The 23,139-nt window shown below is 43.5% G+C and overlaps 1 protein-coding gene and 1 pseudogene across 2 annotated transcripts; both read right to left on the bottom strand.

The window, feature by feature from the left end:
* Nucleotides 1–11,244: 11,244 nt before the first annotated feature.
* On the bottom strand, nucleotides 11,245–19,533 carry LOC139422456 (intelectin-like; annotated as a pseudogene).
* LOC139423122 (CCR4-NOT transcription complex subunit 8) lies at nucleotides 19,270–22,966 on the bottom strand. Of its 2 annotated transcripts, none has more exons than XM_071174790.1 (7): nucleotides 22,827–22,966; nucleotides 21,835–22,037; nucleotides 21,525–21,718; nucleotides 21,199–21,360; nucleotides 20,902–21,046; nucleotides 20,432–20,542; nucleotides 19,270–20,195 (listed from the first exon to the last, which is right to left on the bottom strand). In XM_071174790.1, the coding sequence occupies exons 2-7, from the start codon at nucleotides 21,949–21,951 to the stop codon at nucleotides 20,067–20,069; spliced, it is 858 nt and encodes a 285-aa protein (XP_071030891.1). In that variant the 5' UTR covers nucleotides 21,952–22,037; nucleotides 22,827–22,966; the 3' UTR covers nucleotides 19,270–20,066. The 2 variants fall into 2 exon arrangements, with proteins under 2 accessions (XP_071030891.1, XP_071030892.1); XM_071174791.1 differs by having other exon boundaries at nucleotides 21,835–21,999; nucleotides 22,827–22,915.
* Nucleotides 22,967–23,139: the final 173 nt, after the last annotated feature.

Here is a 23,139-nt window from a genome sequence, read left to right as displayed (position 1 = left end):
AGTCTCCGCCTGCCCCTGACCCTGCCTACCGACATGTACCTTTGCCCCACCTCTGGATTATTAACCTCTGCCCACCCTGACCCTGAGCCTGCCTGCCGTCCGGTACCATTGACCCACCTCTGGTTTACCGACCCCTGCCTGCCTTGAACTATCTATTGCCTGCCCCTGTTGGATTATTAAACCATTATTTATTTGAAGTTGTCTGCATCTGGGTGTTAACTTCATACCTGATAATCACCTTATACAAGTAATTGGGAGTATGGCTCGATGGTACACTGTTCATCTCTCAGCACATATCAAAGCTGCAGGCTAAGGCTAAATCTAGAATTGGTTTCCTCTATCGTAATCGCTCCTCTTTTACCCCAGCAGCCAAACTAACCCTGATTCAGATGACCATCCTACTGATGCTAGATTAGGGAGATGTAATTTATAGATTGTCAGGTAAGGGTGCTCTCGAGCAGCTCGATATTCTTTACATTCGGCCATCAGATATGCACTCTATACTCCTCTGTAAACTGGTCCTCTCTGTTTACCCCTCGCAAGACCCACTGGTTAATGCTTATTTATAAAACACTCTTAGGCCTCACTCCCCCCTATCTAAGATACCTACTGCAGCCCTCATCCTCCACACACAACACCCATTCTGCCAGTCACATTCTGTTAAAGTTCCCCAAAAGCCCACACATCCCTGGGTAGCTCCTTTTTTCAGTTCGCTGCAACTAGCGACTGGAAGGAGCTGCAACAAACACTCAAACTGGACAGTTATCTCAATCTCTTCATTCAAAGACTCAGTCATGGACACTCTCTTACTGACAGTTGTGGCTGCTTTGTGTAAGGTATTATTGTCTCTACCTTCTTGCCCTTTGTGCTGTTGTCTGTGCCCAATAATGTTTGTACCATGTTTTGTCCTGCTACCATGCTGTGCTGCTGCCATGTTGTGTTTTTACCACGTTGTTGTCATGTTGTGTTGCTACCATACTGTGTTATCTGTTGCCAATGTTGTTGTCTTTAGGTCTCTCTTTGTGTAGTGTTGTGATGTGTGTTTTGTCCTCTATTTTAAATATACAGTTGAAGTCGGGAGTTTACATATACCTTAGGCAAATACATTTAAACTCAGTTTATTTTAATCCTAGTAAAAATTCCCTGTCTTAGGTCAATTAGGATCACCACTTTATTTTAAGAATGTGAAATGTAAGAATAATAGTAGAGAGAATCATTTATAATAATCATTCAGCTTTTATTTCTTTCATCACATTCCCAGTGGGTCAGAAGTTTACATACACTTATTTTGGATTTGGTAGCATTGCCATTAAATTGTTTAACTTGGGGCAAACATTGCGGGTAGCCTTCCACAAGTTTCCCACAATAAATTGGGTGAATTTTGGCCCATTCCTCCTGACAGAGTTGGTGTAACTGAGTCAGGTTTGTAGGCCTTCTTGCTCGCACACGCTTTTTCAGTTCTGCCCACAATTTTTCTATGGGATGGAGGTCAGGGATTGTGATGGCCACTCCAATACCTTGACTTTGCTGTCCTTAAGCCATTTTGCCACAACTTTGGAAGTATGCTTGAGGTCATTGTCCATTTGGAAGACCCATTTGCGACCAAGCTTTAACTTCCTGACTGATGTCTTGAGATGTTGCTTCAATATATCCACATAATTTTCCTGCCTCTTGATGCCATCTATTAGTCCCTCCTGCAGCAAAGTACCCCCACAACATGATGCTGCCACCCCCGTGCTTCACGGTTGGGATGGTGTTCTTTGGCTTGCAAACCTCCCGCCTTTTCCTCAAAACATAACGATGGTCATTATGGCCAAAAAGTTCTATTTTTGTTTCATCAGACCAGAGGACATTTATCCAAAAAGTATGATCTTTGTCCCTATGTGCAGATGCAAACCGTAGTCTGGCTTTTTTATGGTGGTTTTGGAGCAGTGGCTTCTTCCTTGCTGAGCGGCCTTTCAGGTTATGGACTCGTAGGACTCGTTTTACTGTAGATATAGATACTTTTGTACCTGTTTCCTCCAGCATCTTCACAGGGTCCTTTGCTGTTATTCTGGGTTTGATTTGCACTTTTCACACCAAAGTACATTCACCTTTGGGAGACAGAATGCGTCTCCATCCTGAGCGGTAACGGCTGCGTGGTCCCATGGTGTTTATACTTGCATGCTTTTGTTTTTACAGATGAACATGGTACCTTCAGGCGTTTGGAATTGCTCCCAAGGATGAACCAGACTTGTGGAGGTCTACCATTTTTTTTACTGAGGTCTTGGCAGATTTATTTTGATTTTCCCATGATGTCAAGCAAAGAGGCACTTGTAGTAGGATGTCCCTTGGGGGCATCCATACCTATGTAGGACATGCAAGGGTTAGTTTAATAAAAAGGCTAGAGCTAGAACCTCGTGGTCGCGCATCTTTATTTTAGATCATACTACATGGTGTCAGAAGTGGTTTTAAAATTCACATAAACGTGAAGGAGGTACCAAGTAAATCATACATTCAGGCTGTTTCAAAGCAGGGAGGGCACAGTGTTGGAAATAAAACAGCGCATATCATTATTTTGCTAGCTAACGAGCAAGGACTAAGCTACTGCTAAGCAACATGTTGCAAGAGGAAGAAGCTGGCGGGATTTCAGGGTTTGCGACTCCAAGTTCAACGGGCTCTGGCGCAAACACGGACAGGCCAGTGGCTAGTGCTGAAGGATTTCGCGTTAGTCCCCCAGAGAATTTTGTTTGTACTGGCCGAAATGGATCAGGCGCTTTGAAAGGTACAGGGTAGCATCAGGCTTAAACGTGAAAAATGGGGCATTTCAAGTTAATACACTGATCTACTCTATGGGTGATGAAGCCGAGGATATATTAAATGCTTCAACGTTGACCGAGGAAGAGAAACTTAACTACAGTGCCGTTAAAGACTGTTTGGAAACGCATTTTGTAGGGAGACACAACATTATTTTTTAGAGAGCTAGGTTTAATATGCGCAAACAGGAGCAGGGTGAAACCACCGACAGTTTTATCACAGCTGTTCACAAACCAGCAGAACATTGTCAGTTTGGCTTGCTCAGGGAAGAGCTGATCCGAGATCGGATTGTGGTCGGAATAAGGAATATATAACTTTCTGAAAAGTTACAGTTGGATTCCCAGCTTACCTTGTCCAAAGCTGTAAACCAGGTTAGGCAGAGTGAGACAGTAAAAAGACAGCAGACGATACTGCGCGACAGCAGCTCCTTGCAGAACGAAGAGAGTGAGGAAATACATGCATTTTCATACAGAGCTATAAAAAAAAACGGAGGGGAACACAAAACAGAGACAGATGTGGAGAAAACAATCACAGACAGCACCAGTAGCTAGTTCAAATGTTTGTCGCAAATGTGGGAAATCCCCTTTCCACAGATGGAAAGATTGCCCAGCAAAGGATGCTGAATGCAGGAAATGTCACAGGAGAGGACACTTTTCAGCTGTCTGTTGATTAAAGCAAATGCATGAGGTTTCAGAGGAGGTACAGCAGGACAGCATTTTGCTGGGAGAAGTAAAGGGAAACAATACTGGCTGGCATTGACATTAAACTCAATGGGGAGGTTGTGTCATTTAAACTAGACACTGGGGCAGCAGTGACAGCTATCCCAAATAGGCTGTATAGCTATAGCAGAGATGGCCCTTTGCTCTCTACAAACAAAAAACTGTACGGGCCCAGTAATAACATTTGACCAGTGGTAGGGCACTTGGTGATCAAACTGGAGAGTAAAGACACAAGTACCATCCAGCCTGTTTATTAACCTAACCCTTGCATGTCCTACATAGGTACGGATGCCCCCAAGGGACATCCTACTACACACTGAGTTTGAAGGTAGAACTTGAAATACATCCACAGGTACACCTCCAATTGATTCAAATGATGTCAATTAGCCTATCAGAAGCTTCTAAAGCCATGACATCATTTTCTGGAATGTTCCAAGATGTTTAAAGGCACAGTCAACTTAGTGTATGTAAACTTCTGACCCACTGAAATTGTGATATCGTGAATTATAAGTGAAATAATCTGTCTGTAAACAATTGTTGGAAAAATTACTTGTGTCATGCACAAATGTATTTTAACGGTAGAAGAGTAGCGTGGCAGCTTCAGAGATCTCCTTAGATCAGTGGTCGCCAACCGGTCGATCTTCAAGACATTTCTAGTCGATCACCAAATTTTTCTGTAAAAAAGCCAACGAACGATAAAGGCTTGCACTCCTTTTCAAATCGTGTTGAGCTGTTGCCGGCAGGTGCACTTGATTCAAAACTCCTGCGCACCGGGTAAGCAAAATGTTCCCATGACACAAACTCCGCCTACTCGGCGGACCAGAAAATCTGTGACCAATCAGGATATCTCAAATCACTGTCGCTACAGAGCTTCCATGACCCTGGCCACAGCCAAGTTTAATAGGTTACATAATAACTTGTAAAACCATGACAACAGAAAGATTGTCAATGAATACAGCAAAGAGCTGCTGTTTTTATGAGTGAGTTCATGTTTAAGTTTTTATTCAACGATATTACAAAACGTGCTTCTCCGTACTTCCGCTCGGGCTGCAGCCGCAATGAATGAGTAGTCAAGTATCAATAGCACTACGTTTTATTATTATTAGCAGCCTTTCGTGTCAATTTTAATTTGAAGGAATATTTCACTTTCTCTGGTCATAGGAACAACATGAATTTGTGCATGAGGCAGATGCGGTGCGACTCGAGTTTCGTCATCAGGTCCACTCTCTCTGGTCAGTCTCACCGGAGGAAAGGAAGGAGAGAGCAGGGGCCGTGAGAGGCGGTTGGGGAAAATCGTTATGTTTCACTATATTGGATCACTCCAATATATTGGTATCACTCCGTGAGATTTACTCCCGTATACACCTGTGTCACAGCTGGGGTCCGCCCCTATATATAGACCCCATGGCCGCGACAAGTTCTCTTTCATTTTCTCTGTGGACGTCCGTATGGTTTGAGGTACAAACTTTCTGAAGTTCGCTTGGTAAGTCACTGGTAAGTGTAATATCTTGTGGAAGTATACTCACTTCGACTTCACCCTGCAGAGTGTGAGTATTGTGTAAAACTACTTTGAGACTTTAACTTTTAACTTTTAACTTTTTTTTTTTTCTCCTTAAAATTAATGGGCGTTACTCCATATGGTTCTGTTTTTACTGCTTGGATATTAAACCGGTAGATAATATAGCAGTTGGTGCAAAACAAATAAATCAAATCCATTACCTGGTTGCTGTTTTTTGTCTGCCTGTTTTTCCCACAAGCGTCTGCCCCTGTGTTTGCAGAGGTACTGGGTAATTTATCCCTCCCCGGGTTCCTATTCCTCCAAGCGGGTCACGACATAGCTCTCCCAGGGCGTCGGAACCATGCTCTGTGGCCATGTTGGCTTGGCTGAGTTTATGACTTCCTTTTGTGACAGGTGTGATGGTGGCATCCCCCTAGGGATCCGTATGCGCTGTCTGGGTTTGAGCAACGCAGAGATGGCGGTGGAGCGCCCTACTGGATGCCTGTTTTGTGTGGTGTTCATAGAACGCCTACACCTGGCGTGATTGGAGGCCATGCGCAAGTGGGTGTCGCGGCCGTTGATGTAAGAATCGGACCAAGGCGCAGCGTGCGTAGAGTTCCACATGTTTAATAAATGAAACTCACCAAAACAATACAGAACAAACGAAACGTGAAGTCAATGCTGTGCTCACAGGCACTACACAAAAACAAGATCCCACAAAAACCCAGTGGGAAAAGGCTGCCTAAATATGATCACCCAATCAGAGACAACAATAAACAGCTGCCTCTGATTGGGAACCATACCAGGCCAACATAGACATATAATAACCTAGATAACCCACCCTAGTCACACCCGACCTAACCAACATAGAGAATAAAAGGCTCTCTATGGTCAGGGCGTGACAGTGGGTCAGCCAGGCTCTGGCTCAGGCTGGGGACGAGCTCCCTCCCTCAGGAGTTGTGCGGTAGCGAGCTGTTAGTCCCTCTACTTGGCCCAGTACACCTCCCAGGAAGCATGGCCAGAGCCACCGCAGGCAGAGCTGGGACCACCGTGAACGGAGGGTGCATGCCCTGTATCAAGAGGTTGATAGCTTCGATGGCGACAACAGTTGTTCCCTGTTGGCCAGTGATATGCGGTTCCTGGGTGATGCTGGCACTGTTCACCACCGTGAGCAGGGCTGACAGGCCATCAGTAGCCGCCAGCGGGGCTTCATCATCCCCAGCGGCTCAAGAGGCTATGAGGAGCTTACTCACTTGGGTAGCCACTGCACTGGACATCAACTGGGGGACAGTGATGACTCTCCATCTGTCCCCATCTCTGCTGAGTTCTGCTGAGCCTTGCAGGTGAGCTGGGCCTCTGCCAGGGCGGAACCCATGACTGAAGGCGGGACCCCCCCCCAGAGTATTTGATGAGGACTTGAAAGCCACATTTGGGTCCCTCTGCTCTCTCGGCCTTACCATGATGCTGGAGGCCTACCTGCAGACTGTTTTCCTGGCTGCAGGAGGGCACATAGGAACTCCCCCAGAGAAGTGATGGAGGATTCTCGCCTGCTTTCCCTGCTCCAGGCCATGGTGCATGTGGTTACCTTCTGGGTGCCATCTCTGGCTGGCCCAATCCTGTCTGCCACCTGCTCTCCAGAGCACATTTGGCATTCACCCCATCACCCCAAGGCTGACGTTTGGCAGAGGGGTTGATGGCATTCTAGAGCAGACCGATAATGTTCGTAGGGACCGGGAGACCCTGAGACGGTTCATGCCGCCTCCTCAGGCCCCGGGTCCAAGGCAGATGGACCGTCGCCACCCACCTGCACCCGAACAACGGTGGGCTCCCTCTCCTGCCCCATCACCTCGTGCTAAGGGACGACAACGGGGAGGGGCACAGCGTGCAGTGAAGCAACAGCCTGTTTTTCCCACAAGGGTCTTCCCCGGTTTTTGCAGAGGTACTGGGTAATTTATCCCTCACCAGGTTCCTATTAATCCAAGGGGGTCACGACATAAGCTCTCCCTTACGAATTCATGGTTTTTCCAATCGGCCTCCCCTTGGCACACCACACTTTCACAAAGTGCATGGATGCTGTCCTGACACCTCTCATGTCCCGAGGATTGTTGATCCTCAATTACCTGGACGATTGGCTGATTTGTGCCCCAACCAGGACCCAGGTCCTGTCAGACATGCTCCTGACCCATATCGGCGGGCTGGTCATTACTGTAAATGACAAGAAGAGTCATCTGATGCCCACCCAGAGGATGGCCTTCATTGGCATTGAATTGGACTCAGTCCCCATGAGAGCACGCCTGCCCACCAGAAGGGTTCAGGTGATCCATCTTGCCTCGACCACTTTCGGCAGGGGCGGGTGGTATCCGCCCTGACCTGCCAAAAACTGTAGGGCTTGCTGACGGCGGCCTCGTTGCTGATTCCCCTGGAAATGCTCCATCTCATGCCTCATCAATGGTGGATCAACTCCCACCGTCTGCACCCGAAACGCCAGCTGCGGTGACCGCACAGGGCCTCAGGGCATTGTTGAGGTGGCGCTGTCGCTCCTTTCTCACAGGTGGGGTGGAGATTTGAGGATGTGCCGCCAGGAGCTGATCAGCACAGACGCCTCCCAGATCGGCTGGGGGGTGTGACCAAGGGCAGGTCGGCCAGCGGCTGTTGACTACACCCTTGGAGCGGCAGGCACATCAATACACTAGAGCTCTGAGCTGTACTGCTGGCCTTGAGGTCTTACCTTCCACATCCAAAAGGAAGACATGGGCTGGTGAGAATGGACAACACCACAGTGGTGGCTTACATCAACCATCAAGGTGGACTGAGGTCCCACCACCTCAATCTTATAGCACGGGAGCTCCTTTTCTGGGCTCAGGGCTGTCTAGCGTCTCGCCACGCAGCGCACATACAGTGGGGCAAAAAAGTATACTGCTCAAAAAAATAAAGGGAACACTTAAAACACACAATGTAACTCCAAATCAATCACACTTCTGTGAAATCAAACTGTCCACTTAGGAATCAACACTGATTGACAATAAATTTCACATGCTGTTGTGCAAATGGAATAGACAACAGGTGGAAATTATAGGCATTTAGCAAGACACCCCCAATAAAGGAGTGGTTCTGCAGGTGGGGATCACAGACCACTTCTCAGTTCCTATGCTTCCTGGCTGATGTTTTGGTCACTTTTGAATGCTGGCGGTGCTTTCACTCTAGTGGTAGCATGAGACGGAGTCTACAACCCACACAAGTGGCTCAGGTAGTGCAGCTCATCCAGGATGGCACATCAATGCGAAATGTGGCAAGAAGTTTTGCTGTATCTGTCAGCGTAGTGTCCAGAGCATGGAGGCGCTACCAGGAGACAGGCCAGTACATCAGGAGACGTGGAGTAGGCCGTAGGAGGGCAACAACCCAGCAGCAGGACCTCTACCTCCGCCTTTGTGCAAATAGGAGCAGGAGGAGCACTGCCAGAGCCCTGCAAAATGACCTCCAGCAGGCCACAAATGTGCATGTGTCTTCTCAAACGGTCAGAAACAGACTCCACGAGGGTGGTATGAGGGCCCGACGTCCACAGGTGGGGGTTGTGCTTACAGCCCAACACTGTGCAGGACGTTTGGCATTTGCCAGAGAACACCAAGATTGGCAAATTCGCCACTGGCTTTCACAGATGAAAGCAGGTTCATACTGAGCACATGTGGCAGACAGACGTGACAGTCTGGAGACGCCGTGGAGAACGTTCTGCTGCCTGCAACATCCTCCAGCATGACCGGTTTGGCGGTGGGTCAGTCATGGTGTGGGGTGGCATTTCTTTGGGGTGCCGCACAGCCCTCCATGTGCTCGCCAGAGGTAGCCTGACTGCCATTAGGTACCGAGATGAGATCCTCCAACCCCTTGTGAGACCATATGCTGGTGTGGTTGGCCCTGAGTTCCTCCTAATGCAAGACAATGCTAGACCCCATGTGGCTGGAGTGTGTCAGCAGTTCCTGCAAGAGGAAGGCATTGATGCTATGGACTGGCCCGCCCGTTCCCCAGAACTGAATCCAATTGAGCACATCTGGGACATCATGTCTCGCTCCATCCACCAACGCCACGTTGCACCACAGACTGTCCAGGAGTTGGCGGATGCTTTAGTCCAGGTCTGTGAGGAGATCCCTCAGAAGACCATCCGCCACCTCATCAGGAGCATGCCCAGGCGTTGTAGGGAGGTCATACAGGCAAGTGGAGGCCACACACACTACTGAGCCTCATTTTGACTTGTTTTAATGACATTACATCAAAGTTGGATCAGCCTGTGGTGTGGTTTCCACTTTAATTTTGAGTGTGACTCCAAATCCAGACCTCCATGGGTTGATAAATTTGATTTCCATTGATAATTTTTGTGTGATTTTGTTGTCAGCACATTCAACTATGTGTGAATGTGTGTGAACAACTATTAGTGTTCCCTTTATTTTTTTGAGCAGTGTATTTAGTCAGCCACCAATTGTGCAAGTTCTCCCACTTAAAAATATGAGAGTCCTGTAATTTTCATCATAGGTACACTTCAACTATGACAGGCAAAATGAGAAGAAAACAATCCAGAAAATCACATTGTAGAATTTTTAATGAATTCAATTGCAAATTATGGTGAAAAATAAATATTTGGTCACCTACAAACAAGCAAGATCTCTGGCTCTCACAGACCTGTAACTTCTTCTTTAAGAGGCTCCTCTGTCCTCCACTCGTTACCTGTATTAATGTCTCCTGTTTGAACTTATCAGTATAAAAGACACCTGTCCACAACCTCAAACAGTCACACTCCAAACTCCACTATGGCCAAGACCAAAGAGCTGTCAAAGGACACCAGAAACAAAATTGTAGACCTGCACCAGGCTGGGAAGACTGAATGTGCAATAGGTTAGCAGCTTGGTTTGAAGAAATCAACTATGGTAGCAATTATTAGGAAATGGAAGACATAAAATACCACTGATAATCTCCCTTGATCTCGGGCTCCACGCAAGATCTCACCCCGTGGGGTCAAAATGATCACAAGAACGGTGAGCAAAAATCCCAGAACCACACGGGGGGACCTAGTGAATGACCTGCAGAGAGCTGGGACCAAAGTAACAAAGCCTACCATCAGTAACACACTACGCCGCCAGGGACTCAAATCCTGCAGTGCCAGACGTGTCCCCCTGCTTAAGCCAGTACATGTCCAGGCCCGTCTGAAGTTTGCTAGAGAGCATTTGGATGATCCAGAAGAAGATTGGGAGAATGTCATATGGTCAGATGAAACCAAAATATAACTTTTTGGTAAAAACTCAACTCTTGTTTGGAGGACAAAGAATGCTGAGTTGCATCCAAAGAACACCATACCTACTGTGAAGCATGGAGGTGGAAACATCATGCTTTGGGGCTGTTTTTCTGCAAAGGGACCAGGACGACTGATCCGTGTAAAGGAAATGGTGATTGGGGCCATGTATCGTGAGATTTTGAGTGGAAACCTCCTTCCATCAGCAAGGGCATTGAAGATGAAACGTGGCTGGGTCTTTGTGTTTGGGATCATTGTCAGCATGACAATGATCCCAAACACACCGCCCGGGCAACGAAGGAGTGGCTTCGTAAGAAGCATTTCAAGGTCCTGGAGTGGCCTAGCCAGTCTCCAGATCTCAACCCCATAGAAAATCTTTGGAGGGAGTTGAAAGTCTGTGTTGCCCAGCAACAGCCCCAAAACATCACTGCTCTAGAGGAGATCTGCATGGAGGAATGGGCCAAAATACCAGCAACAGTGTGTGAAAACCTTGTGAAGACTTAAAGAAAACGTTTGACCTCTGTCATTGCCAACAAAGGGTATTTTACAAAGTATTGAGAAACTTTTGTTATTGACCAAATATTTATTTTCCACCATAATTTGCAAATAAATTCATTAAAAATCCTACAATGTGATTTTCTGGATTTGTTTTCTTCTCATTTTGTCTGTCATAGTTGAAGTGTACCTATGATGAATTACAGGCCTCTCTCATCTTTTTAAGTGGGAGAACTTGCACATTTGGTGGCTGACTAAATACTTTTTTGCCCCACTGAACCTAACATCCTGAGTGTGGCAGTGGATATGCTCTCAAGGGAGGGTCCAACACCTTGGGACTGGAGCCTACATCCCCAGGTGGTGCAGCTCCTGTGGGACAAGTTGACGGCTCCTGCCTTATATGCACTCCAGCCTCTGCCGTGTCCATAGATATCCCAGTCAAATGCCGGGAAGTCCCCACACTATATAGGAGCTCTCTCAGGGAAGTGTCCAAAAACTCACATTACAGTAGGTTTCAGAGTTGCAGTCAATTGGTTTAACCCCAGAGCTGATGGCCATGGTTGCCTTTTCATTATTGATCACTCTGAATGTGATGAAGCCAGGCTAAAACTCATTTCTTGGGTTTGGTCCATAAGTCTGGTGGTTTGTGGGTCTCCATGGTCATAGACAATAGGAATGTGTCTCAGTTGGTAGAGCATGGCAATTGCAATGCCAGGGTTGTGGGTTTGATTTCCACGGGGGACCAGTATGAACAAATCTGAAAATGTATGCATTCATTACTGTAAGTCGCTCTGCATAAGAGCATCTGCAAAATAACTCGAATGTAAAACCCAGATTGTATCCCACTGGGTAGTGCTTGAAGAGTTGGTAGAGGTTTCCCCCTTAAAGTGTGGTGGAGGCCAGGTTCCAGAGGGAAGTTGTTGGAAATGTGCCACACTGACATGTCCTCTACCATGATGTCATAATACCCAGGATTCTTGTAGTTGGTGGTGGTTGTGCCCTCTGCTGTTCCAAAAGTGGCCCTGTTGGCCCAGTTCCCCTGTCTATCTGGCCAGTTGGGGTTACTTCCCTTCTGGCTGGACCAGCGCTCGCCCACTTTGCACTTCTCGTAAATGTTGTTTGTGTGCACGCTAGCCACCAGTGGTCATGTCACAGAAGGTCTGATTGACCACCCCACTGGCTGTGGTCAGGTAGTATAGCTCATCTTCATTTTGGTTATATCTGTCCCTTATTTCTTTACAGCTTCTGGCAACGTAAAGGGTTCTGTTTTTCAGGCTCTTCGAATATTAAAGTAACTTCTGGCCCTTGCATGCTTGCCCGCTTGTACTGCTGTCACTGCTTGTTCAAATTGAGGCAGTGAAGTTGATTTACTTGTAGGTCTTCTTGATATATGTTGCACCATCAGTAGAGGGATCCTCCACAGGAGATCATGTCTTCAGTAGATGTGGTGAGGTCTCAGTAAAGTGTCTGTCTGACTTCAGGAGATTCTGTTTGTGTTCAAGTCTTGGCAAAACTTCTATTTATACCCATAGCAGCTCTGATTGATCTGTCTTATCCACATGTGCACAGACAGGTGACAACTGGGCGATCTGTGCATACAGAATTAATTTCAATGGAAGTATGGATATGCATCCTTTGAACCCAATGTGAAATGAACTCATTAATTCCACTCTTTCTCTGTTAGGTATCGACTCTATCTAACAACACAAAAATATGGTGGACCCCTCAGAGGAAAAGGCCTTGGCTGCAGCTCAGAGCCTGGAGGCTCAGAGCAACATGACTAATGGACTGTACTCAGCCAGCGAAAACCAAACGGGTCAGACAGCCCCGTTACTGACACTCCAAATGAAGATGGGACGTGTGTGTGAGTGCTCAGAATTGGGACGTGAAGAGGAGAGTGTGTGTGAAGGCGCACCAGGTCCTGCTGTCTGAGCCCCACGGCCACCAGGCCATCCAAAGGGTTATCATATATCTTTGGATTTTTAGGGTTAGATGTTCAGCCTAAAAGTAGAACTGCAATAATTTGTTACTTGACAGTCTGATACTGTAAATGTGTTTTCAGAGAAATACAGTGAGCTACAAAAGTATTGGGACAGTGACACAATTTTTGTTGTTTTGTGTCTGTACTCCAGCACTTTGGATTTGAAATTAAAGTGCAAACTGTCAGCTTTAATTTGAGGGTATTTTCATCCATATTGGGGTGAACCTTTTAGAAATTACAGCACTTTTGTACATCGTCTTCCCCCCCCCCCCCCCCCCCCCCCCCCCCTTTCTGGGGACTAAAAGTATTGGTACAAATTCACTTATGTGTATTAAAGTAGTCAAAAGTTCAGTATTTGGTCCCATATTTCTAGCACACAATGATTACATCAGGCTTGTGACTACAAACTTGTTGGATGCATTTGCGGTTTGTTTTGGTTGCGATTTTTTCAGATAATTTTGTGCCCAATAGAAATGAATGGTAAATAATGTATTGTGTCATTTTGGAGTCACTTTTGTTGTAAATAAGAATATAATATGTTTTTAAACACATCTACATGAATCTGGACCCTACCATGATTGCATATACTATTACAATTAATTTAGGACTGAGTGAGAAAGTTAGACACACAAATATCATACCCCCAAGACCATTACAATTAAAGTGGAGGTTAGCATTTTGGGGGGGTATGATACAGTGCCTTGCGAAAGTATTCGGCCCCCTTGAACTTTGCGACCTTTTGGCACATTTCAGGCTTCAAACATAAAGATATAAAACTGTATGCAATTTTTCAGTTTTTGATTTGTTAAAAAAGTTTGAAATATCCAATAAATGTCGTTATACTTCATGATTGTGTCCCACTTGTTATATCTTTATGTTTGAAGCCTGAAATGTGGCAAAAGGTCGCAAAGTTCAAGGGGGCCGAATACTTTCGCAAGGCACTGTATTTGTGCGTGTAACTTTTTCACTCTTCATTATTCAAGTATCATTTCAAATCCGAAGTGCTGGAGTAGAGGCAAAACAACAAAACATGTGCCACTGTCCAAATACTTTTGTAGCTCACTGTAGTTGGTGTAAGTGAAAGCTTGAGTTCATGTACGATTTTGTTTTTCAGACCTGACACTGAGTCCTTAATCCCTTAATCGCCATGGTTTCTGGGCAACACAAAGAGCTGGCTGAAATTCCAGACTATGTCAAAGTAATACAGTCTCATACTTAAAACTAGGGTTGCAAAATTCCGGGAACATTCAATAAATTCCCTGGTTTTCCCAAAATCCCGGTTGGAGAATTGCCAACTGGTTATGCAAAAGATATTTCACAGTGGTTTAGATGGTACAGTGATTCACTGCACTACACTGGCTTGTTTTGTCACAAACTGAAAATAGGCAAACTAATAGAATTTTTGCAACCAGGAAATGGCGGAGCGATTTCTGCATAGTTGTTCATGGGATTTATCTGTTAATTGAACAATTAGAATATTCCACCCTGAAACCATAAAATTGTATGGAATTGATTAGAATGTATAAAATTATAATCAATAAATGTGTAGTTCTAGTCAGAATTAGGGTCTTTATGGTATTTTAAACACAGACAGTCTGATCAAAATTTGGCGCCGACCTGACTAGAGATTTGGGAGAGAACAGGGAGTACGTCTCAAGGTCAAGGTCTCCCTGATCTCTGTCGGCTGGGTAGTGAGACAGTATGTGCATAGGATATCTTCTGTTTGTGTGTATGTATGTGCGTAGGATATCTACTGTTTGTGTGGAAGTATGTGCACAGCTACAAAATGGATGTCTTTGTATTCTTGACTTTAGAATGTTCTCTGAATAAACTGTACTAACCTTTTGCATAAGCTGAGTCTTTGACAAATTATTATTATACCCATGGTCTTACAAACCTCAGGGATTGGTCAGTGCTATTGATTGTCAGTTATTATCATTGGGATAGAAAATTCACGTGACAATAGTGCATCTTTAAAAACTGTTCACTGAATGCGTATTTTTTGTTAATATTCTTGCTCTCCCATTTCAGAAATATCCATACCCAAATGTTCTGGAGTACTGCTTAGTTCTTCTGTATTTCCAATTCTGCTACAGTTCCTGATTTCCTCCAGCAAGAAGCAGTGGCTTTCTTCCGCAGTTATGGAACTACAGCCTCTCTCCGCAAAGCCTCGCAGCAATTCCAATCTTAATGGTTTAGATGTAGATGTTTATTTTATTCAGTCTATGACTTTGTTAATGTAAAAATGCATTCGGAAAGTATTCAGACCCCTTGACTTTTTCCACATTTTGTTAGGTACAGACTGGTAAAATTACAACACTATGTTAATCACATTATTGGTTATGGTAAAATGCAAAAGATTTGACATTTGGGCCCTGTTATAAAATATTCCTGCAGGTTATACACATATTAAGTGTGTTTGGGAATAGCATTGTGTGAATGTGATATGAGAGTTGTGTGAATGTGGAAATAAGTCTTAATCTGTGGTTTGGATAATAAGGTATTGAATAGTGTGTATAATAATCTGATTTAGATTTGGATAATAAGTTTTGATATATAACGTTATCTTTGGATTCAGTCCACTACTGCCTATCATAGTAAATATAATTTTGTATTATTAAGTGTGGGATGTTATTTTAGACAGTAGCGGCACGTCTGTGGTTTCTGGGAGGTTAGAGGACCATTGAGAACACGTGTGGAGCATCATTCCCATGACCCACCGGGCAGTGTCCCGGAAACCAAAGTTTTTTGGGTTCTGCTGGGAGTTGGGTGATGGAGTCGTTGGAAATGCAAATGGAGTTAATTAATGAGTACCTAAGATTTTATATATGGATTCTGTGAATATATGACAAATTGCATGTGTGTACAAAAGTAGACATATGAGGGGTGAATTTTTTATTTTTTTCCTAAGGTTTAAGCATTATGACTGTCTACAAAGTCTGGGCAATAGTCTCAGAAACTGATTGGCGTATGTCCACTTTTGGTTAACTTACCCTAACCGATGGATTTTCTCAGTCGAGTTAATCATTTTTTGTGTTGCCCAATGGTTTGCTGGTGGAAACTACTGAAAATAGGGTCGTAATTTCATTCATTAAATTTAATATTAATACGAATTGACTATATGCTTGTCAACAACATTGTTGTCAACAACAAATTGTTTCCACCATGCTGATCCATTGGAGTGTGCTAGATAACTAAAGCATATTTTTATTAAACTCCATTGTTGCATGCACTGCATTATGGATTAAATATTTTCTTTTCACCGTCTATGAAGATATAGCCTTGAATTATATAAACTGTATGTATCTTTTGTTTTTCTTCATGGGTTCTTGCAGGTGACTGTGTATCATGACCTCACCAAACAAATTGGTAGAACGCTCAGAATATGTTGGAGGTGAAGTTGGGAGACAGTGCTCAGTTTCTTCAGAGGAAGCTGAGCCCGTGCTATAGCAGCCGGTCACATGCAGGGACCCATGCAATTCATTATTGCTTTAATGTTTCTTGTTCTATGAAGAATTTATGCACTAGGTTAAGGTTATAAGCTCAGTGACCCAACGGATGGTAATATACTAGTGCAAGGGAGCCAAAAAATATCCTATATGTTTGCGTCAGTTCTTTGATGTTTTATTTTTATTATTATTTTTTTTTTAAGTTGTAATCTTTAAAGTTGAGACTGAGTCTCAAAATGGGGGAATGTGGTAGAATTACATGTTAGTCACAATACTTTCATATTAGAATGTATTCCTGTATTAGTACATTCACACTGTTTTTCTGAGAGGCAACAGTAGGGTTCTTAGAACGCTCATGTGTCTGTGTAAACTGAGAAAAGCCTCTGAGGCGTAATGCTGACAGTTGATTTACGATGGCTTGGTGATAAGACAATATTCCATAGAATAGTTGGTGTTTGTGTACTATGAGGTACCAGGGAGGAGATGGCTCGGGTATGGATAATGAGAGGACCCTCATCTTGGGGGCCAAGCCCTGGTTTCCTTACAATGAGAACAGTCAACACAGCAGATACTGTGAATTATTAATTTATTTCATACAAATCCTAATCTTTTGACCCATTCCACACATCTGTTTGTCATGAACATCCAGGAGGATGGACTTTGCTATAAAATGCTGTGGCTTCGTTCTACTCAGGTTCTCAAGTCTCTCCTTTGATTAGAATAATTACCACGAAAAGCCTTATTCTAAAATTGATTTAAAAATAATTGTCCTATCTACACACAATACTCCATAATGACAAAGCAAAAATAGGTTTACACTTTCACTAATTTATTCAAAATAAAAACATTGATTGTCAAATCTACATAAGTATTCAGACCCGTTACTCTGTACTTTATGGAAGCACCTTTGGCAGCGATTACAGCCTTGAGTCTTCTTGGGTATGATGCTACAGTATAAGCTTGGCACACCTGCATTTCAAATCAAATCAAATGTATTTGTCACATACACATGGTTAGCAGATGTTAATGTGAGTGTAGCGAAATGCTTGTGCTTCTAGTTCCGACAATGCAGTAATAACCAACGAGTAATCTAACCTAACAATCCCAAAACTACTACCTTATACACCCAAGTGTAAAGGGATAAAGAATGTGTACATAAAGATATATGAATGAGTGATGGTACAGAACGGCATAGGCAAGATGCAGTAGATATCAGTAGATATACATATGAGATGAGTAATGTAGGGTATGTAAACAAAAGTGGCATAGTTTAAAGTGGCTAGTGATACATGTATTACATAAAGATGCAGTAGATTATATAGAGTACAGTATATACAAATACATATGAGATGAGTAATGTAGGGTATGTAAACATTATATTAAGTAGCATTGTTTAAAGTGGCTAGTGATATATTTTACATCAATTTCCATCAATTCCCATTATTAAAGTGGCTGGAGTCAGTGTGTTGGCAGCAGCCACTCAATGTTAGTGGTGGCTGTTTAACAGTCTGATGGCCTTGAGATAGAAGCTGTTTTTCAGTCTCTCGGTCCCTGCTTTAAAGCACCTGTACTGACCTCGCCTTCTGGATGATTTGGGGAGTGTCTCCCATTCTTGTCTGCAGATCCTCTCAAACTCTGTCAGGTTGAATGGGGAGGGTTGCTGCTCAGCTATTTTTAGGTCTCTCCAAAGATGTTCGATCGGGTTCAAGTCCAGGCTCAAGGAGTTCAGACTTTTCCCAAAGCCACTCCTGCATTGTCTTGGCTGTGTGCTTAGGGTCATTGTCCTGTTGGAAGGTGAACCTTCGCCTTAGTCTGTGGTCCTGAGCAGGTTTTCGTTGTACTTTGCTCTGTTCATCTTTGCCTCGATCCTGACTAGTGACCAAGGCCCTTCTCCCAATTGCTCAGTTTGGCTGGGTGGCCAGCTCTAGGAAGTTTTGGTGGTTCCAAACGTCTTCTATTTAAGATTGATGGAGGCCACTGTGGTCTTGGGACCATCTATGGTGCAGAAATGTTTTGGTAACCTTCCCCAGATCTGTGGTTGGACAGTTCCATCAAGCTCATGGTTTGGTTTTTGCTCTGACATGCACTGTCAACTATGGGACCTTATATAGACAGGTGTGTGCCTTTCCAAATCATGTCCAATCAATTGAATTTACCACAGGTGAAATCCAATCAAGTTGTAGAAACATCAAGGATGATCAATGGAAACAGGGTGCAACGGTGCTCAATTGCAAGTCTCACAGCAAAAGGTCTGAATACTTATTTTTTTCTAAATTGGCTAACATTTCTAAAATTCTGTTTTCACTTTGACATTATTGGTTAGTGTGTGTTGATTGCTGAGGATTAAAAAAAAAAAAAATTAGAGTAAGGGTTGTAACTTAACGAAATGTTGAAAAAGTGAAGGGGTCCGAATACTTTCCGAAGGCACTGTATATCAGTAAACCTTTTCACTAAAATACATCTGACTTACATGAGATTTGGGTATATGAACACCAGCCTAAAAATATGAAATAAATTGATGTACTGATTCATCAGGTGTAGCATTTTAGTCTGGAATGAAATTATTGAAGTAATGCGGTTTGATACTTATTGCACTTATGTGCAATGGACTAGAACCCTATATTTACAAAACAATGGCACCCAATTCTGTGTACATTACCTCACTCCAAGTATCCCTCATGTTAAGGAGGAATACGTGGAAAAGCCTTAATTATGCAGAGGATCCAACTACCTCAGGGTGGAAATGAACCTGTCCAAGAATACTTAGAACCTTTACCCTTTTTAAATCAGATGCAGGTCTTGCTCTGTCAGTTAACAGCTCAAGCTTGGTCTGGGAAGGATACATGTATGCTAGCCTAGGCACAATAATGAAGAGGATACAATATGGATGAAAAGTCAAGTAGCTATGTTACGTGACAGAATGCAGCCCAACTACGTAACCCAATTCAACCTTAAAACAGCGACACAATTGGTTCAGTAAGGCATGCCTAAATATAGGAAATACATTTTTGGGCATGCCTTAAAACAAGACATGACAAAATACTAAAAATGTCACATTGAAAATAGAAAATGTTTTAATATACAACTGTTTCAAACAATGTATGTTGTAAAAACAATAGCAACCAAAAACATCTGTTTAAACTGAGCGGTGAACAAATTAAAAGCAAATGTTACACAGAACTGCAGGGTGCCCCTGTAAACAAGTTCATACTCAGACCAACCTGGTACCCACCTAAAAATCTCCTTCCTGAAAGGAAAAATGCTAAAACAGGTTGGCTGCAGTGAAAATGTACATTATAGTTTACATACCTGTCCAGCATAATTCTTTTTTTGTTTTTTTTTAAAGTGTACAATCCCTACAAGCATGTATCCAACACGGAAATGATTTGGGAACGATACCTACTGATGCTTGAGTTACAGTTGGGTCTAAATAAAGTTTGTTATGAAAAGCAGGAGTGCAGGGAATTGCTGTCGAGCACTTAAATGCTACACTTATCATTTGCAGTACAATACACGAGCTGGTCCCATGCTTTTAAAAGAATGGTAGTTACTGCAATGCTGTAACACACAGATAAAAGGTTTTCGAATACTGGACCTGTGAGATGGGTGCTATAAAGGCTCAATGGTGGTACAATAGGGAATTTGAATGGTGGCAATATGCAGTAAAATCAACTATGACAGAACAAAATGGTTTCAAGGGGAGAGTCTGTGGTAACCAATGCCCTTTTTGCAGCTGGTGAAGTTCAATACAGAAATGAATCTCATGTTTTCTTCTGGGAGTGAGAGGAGAAGAGAAACATCTACCGGATGGGATAAAACAAGTGAGTCTTCCACTTGATGGCCTCGTGGTCAGTCAGTGCTTGTTGTTAGTTTCCTCTTGGGAAGAGCTTGAGATGCCGTTCTGATTTTGAGTGGACCCAGAGCCCAATCCATACAATCGCCCACAATACTTTGCATCATCAATGTTGTCTTCAAAGAAAAGCTGCAAAAGACAAATTACTTCAGACGTTTCAAGTAACAGAAACATTGTCAGACTCAGTTTCTCCCAAGATGCACGTCCCCATCATCAAGGCTAGTTTCTACATCTTAAACTGGGACTGTCAACCTTAAAGGTTATTTTCCTTCCTGACCACTGATTTGAAAGGACATGACAGGTGTAAGCACAATGTTGAAAATGTCATGGAAGATAGGAGACATGAGGAATAGAATAGTAGGTACCTCTTTCATCCTAAAGAACGCCATCCCTGTGAGCAGTGAATCGGAACCGGCCTGGTGCTGTCTCCCAATCCTTTTCAGTTCCAGCTGGTCAGCCACCTCCTGGAGTCCTCCCTGAACAAACACACAGGTAACAGTCAGCCAACTGCAGCCATATGCTCTACCTCAGCCTTTGGGGAAGTCAAAGGACATTTCATGTCAGTCACATTTCTTGTCAGTCACATTTCTTTACCAATAGACCACCATTGCTTGTGTAGCTGGGGCAGTTCAATGAGCCTTGTGTGATGAGTAACCTTGTCTGAGACCTGAAGACTTGCATTAGCTAATCAAGCTAAGCATGCCAACAAAGTTGAGGCATGCATGAGACTCAGATTCAAACTGTCAGACATGCTTTACAGCCAACAGTGCTTTCATTGGCTTTGCTAATACCATAACATAAATGAATAAGCAGGTTACAAGGAATGTGTCTTTACCTTTAAGTTCTTACAGCTTTTCATCAGATATTTCACATCATAGATTGCAGGGAAGAAGAGATTGAGGATCTGGAAGAACTCATGTTCCTCCTCAGGTAGGCGAGTGTCCGTTAAGAGCTTCACCAGGTAGCCAAAATCATACCCGCTGCAAATGAGAACAGCAGGTAGATCATTATAACATTTCTCAAATGACAATTGAGGCACTGTTGTGAGTTAATGACTTGGGCCCAGAGCTGAACCTGGTCACCAGGAAAAACTAGGGCCTAGGCCCACTGACATTTCTCCACACATCCCTACCTGTGAAAGGAGAGCCACTTGACATTTTCACACAGCACTAAACCAGATGTCATCAGGAGCTCAGCAAAGTAAAGTGTGTCAATCCCCTCTTCCTCGTGCTTTTTGAATTGGAGGCCGGAGTTCTGGAGTAGGTCTATTGAGTCCTGGGAGTACATATCCTCTCTGTTTACAAAAGAACATCAGTCTTTTTTTCCAGAAAGGAACAAAACAAACTATTACTCAAGTATTCTAATGAGGCAACAAATCCTACCCAAATAAGCATGCTAGTTTTAATTCCATCACTGGCTATGCTGTATTGTAAAAAGGATGTAAGGAATAACACCCACGTTAAATTAAATTTGAAATTGAACTGCCATGTTGTTGTTCCAGGAGGATAGTCTCCGTCCTCGTTCATAAACGACAGTCCCAATTGGATGATTTTCAGAAGGTCCACGTTGCACCTCAAGAGCTGGTACTGGTAATCTACTGTGCTGCGAAACTCGCCAATTGGTCGAACTACTACTCCAGGGAATTCTGTGTCCTGGTGGAACAAGGAGGACATCATTAATTGACAAATAAAAAATGTTTTAATGCAATATCAAAACCTTCCCAGACCCACTAAGCATAAATATATGCATATTTGACACGATAGATTACCATGGCAATGGAGTTGTAGCTTTGAATTATCTGTCGGATTTTCCTCATTTCCTCCTCCACATTGCTTGCCCAGACCTCACAGATAATCTGACTGGTATCTGCAAGTGCGGCTGGCATTTTTGCAGGTTGAGGAAAGGACTGAAAACACCGATAATTCTGCAGCACCTTCAGGGAGCAGTGTGGCGAAGAAGAAAAAAAACTTTCTGGGAACAAGAGGTTTAAATTCATATAGGCCATTAAGCTAATCAACCATTACATTTTAAATGCAAAATGATAGCTAGTTAAAAACTGTGTGCAGTAGCTGGATTCAACATCAAACACATGTAGCTAACTACATGGCTGGGCGCTTAAATCAAAACCTGACTGGCCTGGATATCATCACTGCGGTATGAGGGATGCTAACTAACGTTAGCTGGTAGTTCAATAGCAAGCGAGCTTGGCTGGATAAACGACTCCACTTTGTTTTCTGCAAATTATGAACGTTTCTTGTACAAACACTTAGTTAACTAGCTAGCAACAATGGAATGACGAACAAGCTATGTAGCTAACACAATGATAATAGCTAACTCGGTTACAGGGGGAAACATAGTATGTTCACGGTAGATAACATTAACCTCCAGTGTGGCTAGCGAACATAAATGTTAACTACCTCGTCAATCTTCCGTAACACATTGTTTTTATTTTTGGTATTTAACCCCCCCCCCCCCCCTTCTCCCAATTTGGTGATATTCAAATTACGAACTTGTCACATCACTGCAATCTTCCATAACATTCATCAGTCGCTGGCCGAATCAGTTTAGACTAGCTAGCGAAATGGCTAACTAACGTTCTCAGTTTGCTAGCGTTGGTTCGTTTGGTTAGTATGAAGAGCTAACGTTAGCTGGAAAACGGCATGATAGCTAGCCAACTCACTTAGGTAATTTGCTGGACTCACATATTATGGTATTGGCTAGCTACTATGAACCGTATAAACCACAAATAACAATGTTTACCTGATCCGTCGTATGATCTTGTACTTCTGCTGGGGCTAGTACTTGATAGCTAACGTTACTGGTTAACGTTGGCTTACTTGCTGCTGTCGGAAGTCAGATAAACATTTACGCAGGCGCAGTGAAGAAAAAAAAAAAAGCGCACCTTCACTCTCTCGAAGCTCTGACCCAAATAGTCTGATTGTAGTTGCTGAAGAGCACGGAGCATATACAGCCGTATAATATTATAGCAAGCTACATATCTATAGTTTTGAACTTTATAGTTGCCAATGTGGTTTGTTGTCATGACCCCCCATGTACAGTAAGTTTTCAGCAC

Source organism: Oncorhynchus clarkii, chromosome 12 (assembly GCF_045791955.1).
Source record: "Oncorhynchus clarkii lewisi isolate Uvic-CL-2024 chromosome 12, UVic_Ocla_1.0, whole genome shotgun sequence".
Taxonomy (NCBI): domain Eukaryota; kingdom Metazoa; phylum Chordata; class Actinopteri; order Salmoniformes; family Salmonidae; genus Oncorhynchus; species Oncorhynchus clarkii.
The sequence above is the reverse complement of the archived record's forward strand: the minus strand, read 5'-3'. Positions and strand labels throughout refer to the sequence as shown.

Bases quoted from the DNA above. Each gene is read 5' to 3' on its own strand.
- LOC139423122 (XM_071174790.1), bottom strand. From the start codon at position 21,951: ATGCCAGCCGCACTTGCAGATACCAGTCAGATTATCTGTGAGGTCTGG. The intron at 21,719-21,834 runs GTAATCTATCGT...TTGTTCCACCAG, and splicing joins GCTACAACTCCATTGCCATG to GACACAGAATTCCCTGGAGT. The intron at 20,196-20,431 runs GTACCTACTATT...TGTCTTTTGCAG, and splicing joins CGTTCTTTAGGATGAAAGAG to CTTTTCTTTGAAGACAACAT.